Source organism: Zea mays, chromosome 1 (genome assembly GCF_902167145.1).
Source record: "Zea mays cultivar B73 chromosome 1, Zm-B73-REFERENCE-NAM-5.0, whole genome shotgun sequence".
NCBI classification, from domain to species: domain Eukaryota; kingdom Viridiplantae; phylum Streptophyta; class Magnoliopsida; order Poales; family Poaceae; genus Zea; species Zea mays.
The window spans coordinates 173,441,037-173,456,183 of record NC_050096.1 but is presented as its reverse complement, the minus strand read 5'-3'; the positions used below and the strand labels follow the sequence as shown (position 1 = coordinate 173,456,183).

At 43.8% G+C, this 15,147-nt stretch overlaps 1 protein-coding gene and 1 long non-coding RNA gene across 3 annotated transcripts; both read right to left on the bottom strand.

The window, feature by feature from the left end:
- Nucleotides 1-794: 794 nt before the first annotated feature.
- Nucleotides 795-4,420, bottom strand: LOC100381689 (uncharacterized). Of its 2 annotated transcripts, XR_552398.4 has the most exons (2): nt 2,915-4,420; nt 795-2,274 (listed from the first exon to the last, which is right to left on the bottom strand). XR_552398.4 is itself a non-coding variant. In NM_001174501.1 (1 exon), exon 1 carries the CDS (start codon nt 4,161-4,163, stop codon nt 3,174-3,176), a length of 990 nt encoding a protein of 329 aa, NP_001167972.1. In that variant the 5' UTR covers nt 4,164-4,324; the 3' UTR covers nt 2,816-3,173. The 2 variants fall into 2 exon arrangements, 1 of the variants encoding a protein (NP_001167972.1); NM_001174501.1 differs by lacking the exon at nt 795-2,274 and having other exon boundaries at nt 2,816-4,324.
- Nucleotides 4,421-8,726: 4,306 nt separating this feature from the next.
- Nucleotides 8,727-14,388, bottom strand: LOC109943463 (uncharacterized). Its single transcript, XR_002266250.2, has 3 exons — nt 14,109-14,388; nt 9,669-12,488; nt 8,727-9,597 (listed from the first exon to the last, which is right to left on the bottom strand). It is a non-coding gene; the product is annotated as an uncharacterized lncRNA (long non-coding RNA).
- Nucleotides 14,389-15,147: the final 759 nt, after the last annotated feature.

The window sequence follows — 15,147 nt, the reverse complement described above, 5'->3', positions numbered from 1 at the left end:
CCCGGCTTGTAGTTGTGCTTAAGTTTATAAATTTCAGATTCGCCCTATTCACCCCCCCTCTAGGCGACTTTCAATAATACTCTATATGGTTTCGGAGGCAAAGGCACCTTTCCCATCGGCAAAATAGAATTACCGTTGTCATTCGGCGTGGCGCCCAATGCGCGAAGTAAACAAGTCACCTTCGACATCGTCGACATGGTCTACCCTTACAACACTATAATGGGGCGGGATCCATCAATAAGTTTGAGGCAGCAATACACAAACTCTATATGTGCATGAAAATACCAGGCCCTCAATGGGTAATGTGGAGACCAACAAGCAGCAAGAAACATAGAAAGAGACTTTATCCCAGGACAGCGCAATGTTCATTGCCCAACAACAGAATGCGAAGACAACAGCAGTCCTCACCCAACTAAACATAAAAAAGTCAACGCACAACTGCAGAGTAGCGAGGGAACTAAGACATCCCCCTTGACCTCGCAACTCCCAAGCAAACTGTCTTAATCAACGAAGACCTTTCACCAAACGAAGAAGCAAGACTTCTCTCCTGTCTCAACCACAACAAGGATGTCTTCGCCTGGTCTGCTTTAGACCTAGTTGGGGTCAGCCGCACTGTGGCAGAACCTCCCAAGTTATTAGGCCCACATGCACCTGACCTTGTCTCAAAGACCTCAGACGGCTATGCATGTCCACCTAACAACTTAGCAGGATCTGTCCGAGTGCCCTGAGGACCCCAGGTAAACCACTTACAACCAGGATCGCAAAATTAAGTAAACACAAATCACATACCAACATTTTGCAGAGGAATTTCTTTATTACAAAAGGTTACAAGTTATAACAAATCTACATTATGTTTATCGGAGTGGTTTCAAAGTGATTCAAAGAAATAAATTTTGAAATGTTATAAATTGTTTGTAAGTTCGAAATATATGCTAGCTCAGTGACAATCCTCAATAAGAAGTATAGGAGAGGTACTTAGACTTATAAGAAGGCCGTGACCACCGGCGCTTAACACGATCCACAACAACACAATTCTAGTACATGCAACAACATGGGTTCGAAAACCCCGAGTACGAAGTGTACTTTTGCAAGTCTTACCCGTCTAAGGAAAAAGACTCTCAAGGATATGCTGGCTTATGGGAATCAAGGTAAAGCTTATCAAGAATAAAAGACTCTGTTTGCAGAAAAGCTTACTATGAGTGGATCCTTAAAATCCATTTTTACTTGTCAAGTTAAGTAAAGTTACCTGCATCTACAATTCTTTCTATCCTTGTTCAAGCACTTGGCCTATACTAGCCATCTTTTTATCATCGCTTCAGTTCACTGGATTGCTACGTGTAAGTCAGTGACCAAGTCTTCATATCCGAGAAGTAACGACGATCCAAATCGATTAATACTCAACTGAGGATCTCCAATCACACAACATATGTAGCACTTAACCCTTGCATATGTCAACTCGCCACCGGGTTTCTCAAGACCAGACCGGGTTCACGCCAACCGAGAGCATAGATACACCACCGTCCAGCCTCTTGCCATGGAGGGTACATGCTACTCTCGCCATCTCTCCACTCCCATTGTGTGTTGGCCTTTCTGGTATTGGTCTGCTCGAGGCAGAGCTTACCCAAGACAAGGCATGTGACCAGTTAAAGAGTCCTCGGTCAGCACGGTCCTTAAGTGACTCAGACGGGGACACTACACCGAGACTCCCTTCTCATGCAAGTCACCTACCCGGTCTCAGCTTTATTATTTTAAACCCAAAGTTTGGTACCTGGCAGAGGTACATCTTTTCAGATGTTGAACCCATCAAGGCCCTGATGGATCCATCATCACAAGTTTTTCTTTGTAAAAATTCCCATCCACCGTGAAGCATCACCTTTTGTTTTAAAACAAAACATTTTGTTTTACTAAAGCAAGGCTAAGCATCATAAAAATCCTTTTCATAAAAGGGTATCAAGGAAGGGTAATCAATTTTTCAAAGAAGGAAATGCATCAACTGTTTAGCACACAACTCCTATCACCTAATGCATCAAACAAGGTGATAAAGATTTTAAAACACAAGGAAAGGGATAATGCACCGGGGCTTGCCTAGAATAAACACTACATTAGTGTTTGTTAGACGTTGATCACTTGACGACCATCCTTTGTCCTGGCACTTGATCAGGTTATCCATCTTTAGGTTCGTCCATCAGCTTCACTATGCGGAGTAGTCCACCCGTTACGTCATCTTGGGGTCGACTTGGCTTGTATTCCGTATCACATGCTCAACTAGCGCACCTAATGAGATGCATAATGCACATGAATGAATACAAACAAGAATAGCACACGACAAATTATTGCTACACCGAAGAGGATTAATTATTTAGTGACGAGGCATTACAATACTCAAACAATGCTAGATATTACTATACCACTAGATATAACAATCATGTTCCTCTAGCTTTACCCGATCTAGCTCAATCATTAAGAAATGATAATTATGTGTAAACTCTACGTGTCTAAGTTAAAGTTCAACGCTAAAAACATAATAATTCTAAACTCAGTGGTCTAAGAGATTTAAATCTAGAACAAGAATAAAAGCACATCACTTTCTAGACCACACGACCGGATTAAATTACATACCACTCCAAGCTATCATATATAGCATACAATTAATTTTATCAAACAATTATAATTCGTCATAAGTAATACTAATAATATTATTGTTTAGACATTTTAAAAATGCTAAATTTAAACTTCATTCACTGATTTACCATATGTCACATAATTAACATCTCAAACCTAACAATAGCACCCAACGCGACCACTCCAAAATCATGAAAATAATCACATCGCATTCATCGAACTAATTCAATAATACTAGACGCATCCATTCATCAATCCAATAATTAAGCTAACAAAATATGAATCAGCTTACCCATAACTAAATCTGACGCGCTATACGTGAACACGGCAAGGATTCCGGTTCGGCCCTTGCGTCGAGCACTTGTGAACATCACACTATTAGCTTCGTCTTCACCTGACTCTTGGAATTTCTTGATGACGCACGGAACGACGACAATAGGGTCGAGCACGACAAGGAGTTCTGAAAATCGACGTAGGCAGCACGCAATTGGAAAACAGATCATCGGAGTCGACGAGCACGTCGTGGATACAACGTGGGTCGACGACGAGGTTCATGACAAGCGTCGCTTTCGGACTTCATTTTCTTCTTCAACCATAGCTCCAATTCCACACCAGATGAACGCAAGAACCACACGGGCTTCGCTTTCTTCTCCATCGACTCCATTCTTCCACACACATACAGACATGATGGAGTTCCGGTGTCGAGATGTCGAGGAAGACACACGTAGAGACCGAGCTGCCAGCGACGTGGACAGACGCGTACAAGCATTACAGAGCCGACACGGGTGTCGCTGGCGGACCAAGGTGGACTCGCAAGGACCAAGAGCGCGCGCGACACCAGGGAAACAGGGAGTTGCCGACAGTGTAGCAGGGACAGGGGGAGGAGCGCGGCGCGATGGAGATTGAGGGGAAACAGGGAGTTGCCGACAGTGTAGCAGGGACAGGGGGAGGAGCGCGGCGCGATGGAGATTGAGGCCGAGCGAACCGAGAGGGCGTGCTGGCGGGCAAGAAGGCCGCGACGCCATGGACGAGGTGGAGCGCGCACAGGAAAGACTGGCGAGCACGCGCGCAACCAGGGACAAGGCACGGAGCTGGAGCTGAGCACAACCAAGGGAGGGACCTCGGCATCGCAGAGCAGGGAGAACACGAAGGCTTTCCTCGATCCGCCACATTTCCACACGGCCGCGGCGTGCCATGGTCGAACCTAGGCGGATTGGTCGGAGCAGGGAGCAAGACGGATGCCGCAGCCAGAGGGAGTCAAGGCCGACGACGTCCATGGCAGAGGGCAGGGCAAGCGCTAGGGAGCTCGGCACGGTGGAGCATGCGACCCGGGGCGCGGCGGCCATGGCGTGCAGAGGACGCCGGCTTGGAGGAGCGCGCAGAGAAGGGGCCAGGGCGCGACGCAGGAGGGCGAGCAGGGCGCTTCGGCCGAGCGAGCTGGGAAGCAGGCCGAGCTGGAGCACCACGGCGCGGAGGGAGCTTGGCAAGGGCGCGACTTCCATGGGCGAACAGGGGAGGGAGTAAAAGCAGCAGAGAGCCATGGATGGAGGAGTGGAGGAAAGTCCGGCACGCAGGGGAAAGGGGATCCGGTGCAGGGAGGAAATGGGACGGTGCTAGGGAGGAGGCCGAGCTGGCCTGTGACGTGGAGGCGCGTCGCAGGGGAGCTCACCATGGCCACGAGGGAGAGATGGAGGTGGAAGACAGGCTGGGGCGACGGCCAAAAAAAATCCCACGGCGGATAAGGATAAGGAGCTGGCGACGGATTGGAAAAATCAGAGGGAGTGCGGCCAAGGAAATATCAGTGAGAGACTGAGAGAGAGAACGGTGGAATAATAAGAGATATTTTCTTTCTTTTTACTCAAGCGATAAAGAGATCCACAATTCTGAGATTAACGTTAAAAAGAGACATAAATGAGATGGATACGGACAATACTAGATAAAAAATTCGCATAGAATTTAATTTAGCGAACACTCTAGAGTTCAAATGAATTTTTACCAGTTACTTATATCTGAAGATTTGGATCTGTGCGAGGTCTAAATGAACTGGATATCGGATCTAATATTGGAATAATGTTTGGCTAATTTTGAAATTCGAGAAACTTTATCCGTTATCTAAACACAGTTAATTTTACTATTTTACAGAGTGTGCTGGAGAATAAATCGGATCATAACCTGGCGCACGATTTCTCTCGGACAATGCACGATTTAGATTATTTTGCCCCGAACATTTTAGTCGTCGAGTTCTACTTAATCTGTTTGAGAGGAAATCGGAAGACTGGACTAAATTTCCAAAATCGTATTTGCGCAAGCAATGAATATTAAATAATAACCAGACTCGCTAATCTTCGGAACAACTATGTTTCGAACATCACGAAAATTTAGGAAGAGCCCGGATAGATAAAGATAAAAATGATGTCGAACTCACGACAGACGAAACAGATTAAGACAGAGAGACTGTTATTCTTATTAATATCCCGTACTTACGTCCATATTCGATGTTTACGTACAGTAACACCTAGGGTGTTACACGCACCATCATCGAACATAGTCCACAGCTGGCTGCAAAGTCATGTCTCTCCTAGATTGCTTCTCAGGTTATCATCAAATCTACATGAAAGAAGAGGACAAGGCTAGCACAAGTTTCATCACACTCTTCGGCATGTACTGTTTCGTGCGGATGCCTGAAGGGCTCAAGAACGCCGGCTCAACCTTCTCCCGACTCACCAAAAAAAATTCTTGAGGACCAGATGGGCCGCAACGTCTTCACATATGTTGACGACATAGTCACTGTGAGCAAAAACAAAGATGACCACCTTTAAGACCTTGCAGAAACATTCACCAACATGCGTGAAGCCCGACTCCGGCTGAATCCAGAAAAATGCATCTTTGGTGTACGCCAAGGCAAAATACTCGGTTACCTCGTAACGCACAGAGGAATTGAAGCCAATCTGAGCAAAATTTAGGCTATCATGGACATGACACAACCACAATCCACAAAAGACATCCAAAGACTAACAGGAAGATTGGCTGCACTGAATAGATTTATCTCGCGATCCACCGAGCGAAGCCTTCCTTTCCTCAAAACGTTACGCGGTGCAAAGGACTTCACTTGGGGCCCAGGACAAGCTGCCGCCTTCGAGTCTCTGAAGCAATATCTGTCTGACATTGCAACATTAACAAGTCCAGACCCAGGGCTACCCCTGCTACTCTACATCGCAGCTTCACCCAGCATGGTCAGCGCAGCCTTGGTCCAAGAGAAGACCAGAGAGGGCAAGACTCACCAATGCCCAGTATATTTTGTCTCTGAAGTACTTACAAGCTCCAAGTGCAACATGATAGAGCTAGAAAAAATAGCATACACAGTCATCATGGCTTCACGCAAGCTGAGACACTATTTCGAGACACACGAAGTACTAGTCACTTCCGATCGGGGTCTTGGAGAGTTGCTCAGGAATCCGGAGGCATCCGCCAGAATAGCCAAATGGGCAGCAAAACTCTCCGGTTACAACATCACCTTCGAGCCCACAACAACAATTAAATCATATGTTTTGGCCGATTTCATCATAGACTGGACAGGGCCTTTGGAACCACCGCAATGTCGTGCAGAAACCCTCTGGACCATCCACTATGATGGGGCATGGTGTCATGCAGGCACCAGCGTTGCAGCAATCATCACATCACCCGCAGGACTCAAATACAGATATGTTGCACATCTCCGCTTTGCACTAGAATCAGAAGGTGCACAAACAACATCGCTGAATACGAAGCAGTCATCTTAGGACTTCGCAAACTGCGAGCCCTCAGAGTGAGCACCTGCATTATCAAAACTGGCTCCAAGGTCGTCACTGGCCAGATCGAAAAAGACTACTCCACCAAAGAGCCATTACTAACGCAGTATCTTGCTTCTATTCGAAGCCTAGAAAAACAATTCAAAGGTTTCACATGACAACATATTGAGTGGAACAAGATCGAAGAAGCCGACACACTAGCCAAAGCAGCAGCGACAGGCAAACCCTTGCCATCCGATGTATTTTTTCATATAGTCAGCACACTAGCCGTAAGAAACCCCGAGGGTCTGCAAATAACACAAGATGCTGACGGGCACCGGATAGTCAATCTGATAATGGCCGAAAACTGGTGGGCACCAATCACCCTTATCTCTAAGGCCACTACCATTCCTCCGACCAAAGCGAAGCCAAAAGATTAAAACATAGAAGCAGAGACTTCACTATAGTCAACAGACATCTCTATAAGAAGGGGATAAGCCAACCCATGTTGAAATGCATAACTGAAGCCGAAGGCATAGAACTTCTCCACGAAGTCCATAGGGGTATATGCGGATCACATTCAGGACCAAGGGCCCTGTCTGCCAAAGTCATATGCCAAGGTTTCTATTGGCCGACAATTGTGTGCACAGCCAACCGGGTGACCCGTTCGTGCGAAGCATGCCAGAAATTCTTGCCTCAAACGGGCGACCCTTCACAGCTCACAAAGCGCATTCCACATACCTGAACACTACAACGTTGGGGACTAGACATCATCGGGCCACTGCCCACCGCACAAGGCAACCTAAAATTCACCTTCATTGCCGTTGAATACTTCACCAAGTGGATTGAGGCCAGAGCCGCATCGACAAGAACGTCCAAGATAGCACAAAAATTCTTCTGGCAGAACATTGTTTATCAGTTCGGAGTCCCATCAGAGCTAACAGTCGACAATGGAAAACAGTTCGACAACCAAGATTTCCAGGAATTTTGCAACTCTATCGGCACGAAGGTCGTGTTCACATCTGTCTACCATCCAAAATCCAACGGAGTAGTTGAACGTGCCAATAGCAAGATTTTCAGCACCATCAAGAAAAGGCTACTCGAAGGCAAGAAAGGCAAATGTGCAGACCAGCTTCCCGAAGTCATATGGGTGCTAAACACAACAGAATCTAGAGTTACCGATTTCACACCTTTCCGCTTGATGTACGGATCCGAAGCAATGACGCCACAAGAATTGAAGCATGGATCTCCACGAGCAAGCTCCACAACTACTCTTGATGTCGATGAGTCAACTCCAAGGACCCTATCGATAGAGATCGAGTTCTTGCCCTAGAAGCACTGAACAAATACCAAGCGCAGACGAAGGCATGGCATGACAACACTGTCATCCCCAAAGAGTTCGAGGAAGGAGAACTAGTCCTCATCAGAACCACTAGAACAGAATCTCGGGGCAAACTCGAGCCCAAATGGGAAGGGCCATTCATCGTCAAGACAAAAACGTCCCCCAACGCCTACAGACTCACATCACCATCCGACGAAGACCTAAAGCACCCATGGAATGTAGACAACTTAAGAAAATTCTTCGTCTAGTCCCAAGGCTTTCGCGCCTTTGTAATTTGTGCAGACACTATTTTAGTTGGGCCCACACTCTCTTCCTCGTAGGGGGTGAGGTTTTTAACTAGACGGAGCCATGTAATAAATCACCGCAAAAATCCCCCCAAAAAATGAAAGCGGCACCACGACCGCGGATGTCGAAAAAGACAGCAGAGTCAGTTTTCGGTATTCGACGCCAAACAGTCACCGCAACGGCAAGCCTCGGCAGCCATTACGTGCGACAAGCAAAGTCTAGGCAAAAGCCGCCTAAGGGTGCAGCCGGATAAGCACAACAAGTGCGTAACAACACGCACAGGGTGTGAAGTCGTCTATAAGACACACATTTTTATCCGAGCAAAAGCCGCCTAAGGGTGCAGCTAGATAAGCACAACAAGTGCGTAACAACACCCACAGGGTGCGAAGTCGTCTATAAGACGTACATTTTTATCCAAGCAAAAGCCACCTAAGGGTGCAGCCGGATAAGCACAACAAGTGCGCAATAGCACCAAAAGAGCGCGAAGTCATCTACAACACACATATTTCTATCCATGCAAAAGTTGCCTAAGGGTGCAGCTGGATTCACACTAGGCGCAGCAAGCGAAGTCGTCACAAAAGATTACCAACAGATCAATATAAAGCGCATGAAGACACCACCAAGTGCAATTCAGCGCAAAACACAAATGAAACACATTATGTTACAACTACATGATGTACACTATACACAAGATATCCACCCCTCATAGATGTCCCCATCGCCGTCCTTTGGCGAAGGGGGGCGAGGGCAGCATTTTCGCTCATCGTCGCCAAAGAACAGCGATGGCAACACTCATCATTACATTGGTTCTTCTTTCGGGATAAGACCAGCTTATCGGAAATTAAACAGCATCAACCTCAACTCTTCCCCATCAAAAAGGTCCCGCAGATCCCTTCCCCCATACACGACCCGGATGTCGGCGCCAGCAAGTCACGATAGGCCCCTGATCAAGCTGTGTTCTGATCCAAAGATGTGACCTCTCCATACCCATTCGACGATGCCTTCTAACACCTTGCGAAGACTCACTGACGTTTTGTTTCGATACCCCCATCTTTTTTGCCCCCGCGGGTCACCTGGAGTGCACCATCCGAAGTCATCGACGCTTCACGGGGGAGCGACCCTCAATGGAGACTCCGCTGCAGCTAAATCCAACGCCGCAAAAAAATCTAAATCATCCTCCGAGGATTCGTCATCTATCCAAGAAAAAAGGCTCCATAACTTTCCACCCTCCGAAGACCACGACCCAGCATCAGATTCCCAGACGCGTTACTACTAAGAGACACCACATTTCCATCCATCAAAATATCATCATTCATGTCATCATCAGGGTTTGCTTGCGCAGGCCCAGACGCCGGAACCTGCGCAGCAACCGATCTTCAGTATCACACAAAACGAACACTATCAGTCTATTCCCTATTACACTCTCTCAACCTACGCCAAAGCATCTGTTGTCGTAGGACCCTTAGTGACACCTCCTTGGAGCATGGTTCACTCTTCGGCTCCCGCCTCCGCCGAAGCATCACTCCGGGTCACCGAACTGTCAAGGCCGGCGAGGTCCTCCACATCTTCTTCATTCATCGCCTGCGAAGATAGCACAACAATGTTTCAAAACAACGAACACACACAACACCCCTCTCCAAACCATAACATACCTGTGCCAGCGCTCGGTCTGACCTCTCTCGGTCGATGCCGCGGCCGTGAGGGCCCCACATCCTATCAAAAAGCGCCCCAACAGAGCGCTTCAACACGTCATCTTCAATCTAGAACACACCACGATCGAAGTCCTCGTTCGCTTGGTCAAAGACCTCGAAATGCCTACATACCTCTCGAGACAAATCATTCGCAGCCCCTTCGCAAGTGATAAGAGACGCATAGGACATGAGACCCGTCACAATGGACGGGAGCGACTCTAGCTCATCTTGCAGCCACCCTAGAAAGCGGGTCCCCACCTCCTCCCCCGATTTGTCAAAAGGGGCAGTTTGCTCGCCAAGGTCACGGTACGCATCCACGAAAAGCGTGTGCGCCCGTTCAACCCCAGCACGGGTGGAAGACTCTATCCTCTCGCGGTGCCCACGCATATTCTTCAGCTCTAGCTACAAGTTAGCAGCATGCCTGCGGGCATCCTGAGCCTCCATGCGGGCGTTCTATGTGTTCTCTTTTTCATCAGTAAGTTGGCAACCGAGGTCCTCCTTCTCCTTCTCCAATGCTGTCACCTTCTCGAGGAGGTTTCGACTCTTATTTTCGGCCGCCGGCTTATCCCTAATCGTCTCTCTAGATTAAAAGATGATCTCTAATTAAGTTATAATTTAGATTAAAGTTGAATTAATCATTTCTTTAGATTATCTTTCTCACATGATTTATATTAATCAACATAGAATATAGTTTTGTTTAAACATCTAAAACTTCAGAAAACTATATCTTTTTAACCATAACTCCGATCTTAGTAGTTCTCGAACCTACGATCTTCTAGTGACACGTAGAAGATTATTGTGTGATTTGTTTTTTTTGCTTTGGTGTAATGTTACCATATCCATTATTTGTTTGATTGTATGTATTTCTACGAGTAGAGGCGAGGTGTCAAGGAATCTGAAGCCCAACTTTTGGGACATCATCTAGACAACAAGGTTATCACAAATATAAGGAAAGTTGTGTCCTTGATCACATTTTTTACCTAATAATGTTCATGATAATCACCGTGACATGCTTAGGTTAACTTGATGGGACCTAATAAGTTACCTAGTTTTGTTTACCCCACACCTTGCATACAAATGAATTATTGGGTAGTCTTGCTATTGCTCTACCTGGTTTTTTGTTAATGCTACTTATGATTCATGCTCATGTTCCCTTATTAGTTATTACTATTCGCTTTATTATGATACATGATAAGATCATATTGTTTAATTGGAACATAGAGCGACCACATGAGACAACAGTGTAACCACGAGGACTATATGGCTCTATTCTTGGCCAATTAATTATGAAAGCTAGTGAGCGGCAAGCGGCTAGGTGTCGCTGCAGAGTATAGTGCTGGCTATAATTACTGCGGTGGGGTTATATACCGTGGAAAAGGCCTATGCTTCCTTCGTCCTAAAACTGTAGCGGGTTTTCTCATGCTAGTGGAACTTTGCAAAGGACTCATAGCGTCCCTATGCCACCACACCTCGGTAGTGTGGTACTGTGCTAGCTGGCACAGGCGTGGTTAGGTACAAAGTTCTCTGAACTTTTACGTGACTTATAGATAAAGATGTGCAAACTTTTCAGAGTGTAAAACTGGTATATTAGTCGTGCTCACGATCATGAGCGGCTCGGACCACCACACGAGTAATTTATGGAATTAAACTTAACCTGTCATTTGTATTGCATTGTGAGATTTATTATTAATTATGATCAATTTTTTAATTGGGTTGGTATATACCTATACTTAGTAATCGCTAATTTTTTTGACCAACTTCTTTAAAAGCAATTCTCAGTCTTAACCATTTTCTTTGGTAACCCCTACACTACACATGAGCTCACACCGTAAGTGAGCTCATGCACATTATTCGCCACACTTACTGAGCGATGGATGTATGTGACTTCAATCTTGCTATAATCACACCAGATTAAGAACAGGTACCGCTGGAGAAACATGAAGGATGATACGATGCGTTCGGAGAGGTCTAGGTCGTCGTCTCGTCCCATTCAACTATGCTTGCGGAGGATCGTTGTCGGCATATGATGTATTTACTTAGCTATTTTGTACAGAACTTCTATTCTATACTACTCTATTAAGAACTGGGCACTTGGTGCTATATGGCTTTACCCTCCACCTGATACTCTAGGCCCACCCCACACGCCCTGACTAGTTCTACCACCCCATGCCCAGGGCCCGCGCAACGCTCTCTCACCTATGCTTGTCCAGCACCCAACCCCACCCGCACCACAGTGTTTAGAAAAACAATAATTATATAAAAAATAATACAGAGCGAGCACTCACCCACACCCCCTACTCCAGAAATTTAGGGCTAGCCAGTAGACCACACGTACCTTATTATTTAGAAATAAACAATAATTATATTTGAATAAATATCTCAATACCTGTTTACATGATATATAAAAACTGTATCAAAGTACGAGCAACTGGCTAGTATATAATAAAGATATGACATTGATTTCTGTACCTATGAGTCATCATGTGTGACACTTAATCCTAACATACATTTGAGACGCATCCGAGTTTGCCCTTAAATCCGGGTTTGACAATGACTTACAGCAAACGATGCTTATTATATATAAATATTAATAGTTTTTTTATATGTATACATTTAGTATAACTTTTGAGATTGATTTTCTTATTGAAAACACGTTCTTTTTTAACTCAACTAGTATATACTAAGAATGGCGTTGCTGTAGGCCTGTAGCATGCATGTGCAGATCACATTTTATGGGGGCCCACCATGTACCGGAGGAGGAAAAATTGTACTAACCTTGGGCTGCAAAAAAGAATAGCTGGGTCTCTTAGTAGATGGTGGCAGGAATGCTCACTATATAAAATCTGGATGTACCGGAGGATAACGATTTTAGATAGCAAGAATGCTCGGCATTCAAAATCAAGATTTCTTTAAGGCCCTGTTTATTTTAGATTATAATCTCTCCAGATTATATAATTTAGCACAAATAATCTAATAATTAAACAAACACATAGATTATGAGTTCAGATTATATAATCTAAACTCCAGATTATGAGAATCTCATAATGTTCTCAAGACTAGCTTATTTGAGATTATTTTGGCAAAAGACCCACTACCCATGGTAATGTAAGTAGAAATTATAATATATGCCATCATTCTTTTCTCATCTCAAATAAACAATAAGGGTATTGTTGTCTTTGTGAATAATCTACATTTGTATAATCTATACTACCAAACAACTACATATAGATTATAATATATCTAAATTATAATCTGGATTATATAATTTAGATTATAATCTAGATTATATAATCTCTAAGCTGAAACAAATATGTCCTAAGTTACTGCCATAACAGATCAAAATACAAAATTATTGAATAAAATATGCACTATATACTGTTTTTCATAGTGAATTTGCGAGGAAAGCATATGCACTAGCCCGAATTGGAGGAGCACGGGCCTAAAAAAATGTTAGATAAGTCTATCTCTAACTGGTCTCGTATTTTATCCCCTATCTTATACTTTATTTTAAACTTCTATCTACAAACAGTATCGTCTACAGTTTCGTGTTCTATATTTTACGCACTCTATTGGAGACAGTCTAAGACGAAAAGAATGCCTGGTATCTGAAATCAAGGTCCCCTATGTTACTGCAATTACAGATCAATATACAAAATTATGAAATAAAATATGCATTATATTGTAAGATGTGCGGTTACTATTTGATAGTGAATTTGCGAGGAAAGCATATGCATCTATTTAGTCTGCTGCATAAACCATAGGACCGGGCGGCGCCAACTAGAGTTGGATATCGAGCTAGCTCGGCTCGATTAGTTTGAGCTCGAGCTGGCTCGTTAAGCTAACAAGCTCGGCTCGGCTCATTTAGCTTGTGAGACGGAGCAGAAAAAACAATATGTATATAATTATCAATTTCTAGTTAATTTTAAACTAATTTAACAATAGAAAATATTAATTATACTCGTAGTTTTACATACCACATCAATGCACATCAAATTAACACAACTCAACACTCATCAATTCACTATTCACACACATGTTCATTAGTTTAACCCACACTTATATTTGTATAGACCAATTTAACATATAGACAGAGTTCATCAATCATCAGTTTAACTTATAGACCATATATAGACACCATACATACATATATTATGGTTATCGATTGTTATGTAAAAGATATGCATATATTTTTGTTTTGCTGAAATGTGATAGCTCGTGAGCTAACTCGTTAATAAACTGAGCTGGCGTGTTAACGAACCGAACTAGGATGCCAGCTCAACTCGTGAAAAAATTAAAACAAATCGATCCGAGCCAAGACGAGCTAGCAACTCGTCAGGTGCTGTATATATGCAATTACTATTTTCTAATGAAAGTAGAGGAAATTATTAAGTATAGACTCACCGTAGGGAGGTCGAAATCAAGCATGAAGATGGCTGCAAGTAGTAGCAGAAGGTGCCCCCAGTGAGTTCTTCTGGGTGGATGACTATGAGAAGGCATCACCATCGTTTGCAGAATGAATTGCAGTAAATTAATCCTATGCATATGTATAATTGTATATACGTATATATGGTTTCTTCTATTGTCTTGCAGTGTTTATTTCTTGGCATGCATGTATTCTAGCTACATATGCATATGTAATAAGCCGCAATGTAATAAGAAGATCGATGGAGCTAACCTCTTTATAAACACATGGTATATACCCTACCACTATAATTAGTCCATCACCGCGTGCCGGCCGTGTCAAAAGCAAGGCGGCCGTCAACGGTGGTCTGTGGTGGAAGCAAGTGGAACTGTTGAAGCGTACATGCATACACCGCGTACGTGCCGCGTGAATCAGCTGACCAGAACACGATACGTGCAGCACACGGCACACCGCACTCACCGAATCGTATCAGGGCTAGCTGTCCAAACCGACGACCACCGTGCATTGCGAAATACGCGCGTACGTCCATGTCTAGCTATATATACAGTGGTTCCACTAACTAAACCTGGCCTGTCACCTCGGAAGATGTTTGATGGTAGTTAAAAGTATTAAATATAATTCAATTAGAAAACTAATTATATATATATATATATATATATATATATATATATATATATATATATATATATATATATATATATAGATGATGACTAAACGATAAGATAAATCTATTAAATCTAATTGTTTCATGATTCGCTTTCGTGATGCTACAGTAAACATTTGCTAATTAATAAATTAATTAAGCTTAATAAATTTGGCTCGTCATTTATGTATTAATTTTTTAATAACACTTGTAATTGACATTCGTATATCCGATTTGACATGGTTAGTCCCTAGAACCAAACACATCTCAGGCATTTTTAACAGTAGATTAATCCAGGAAAAATATATTACAGAGTTGGTGACAACAGAAAGCAGCATATGCGAATGTAGCACAATGAGCATAAATATAATTAA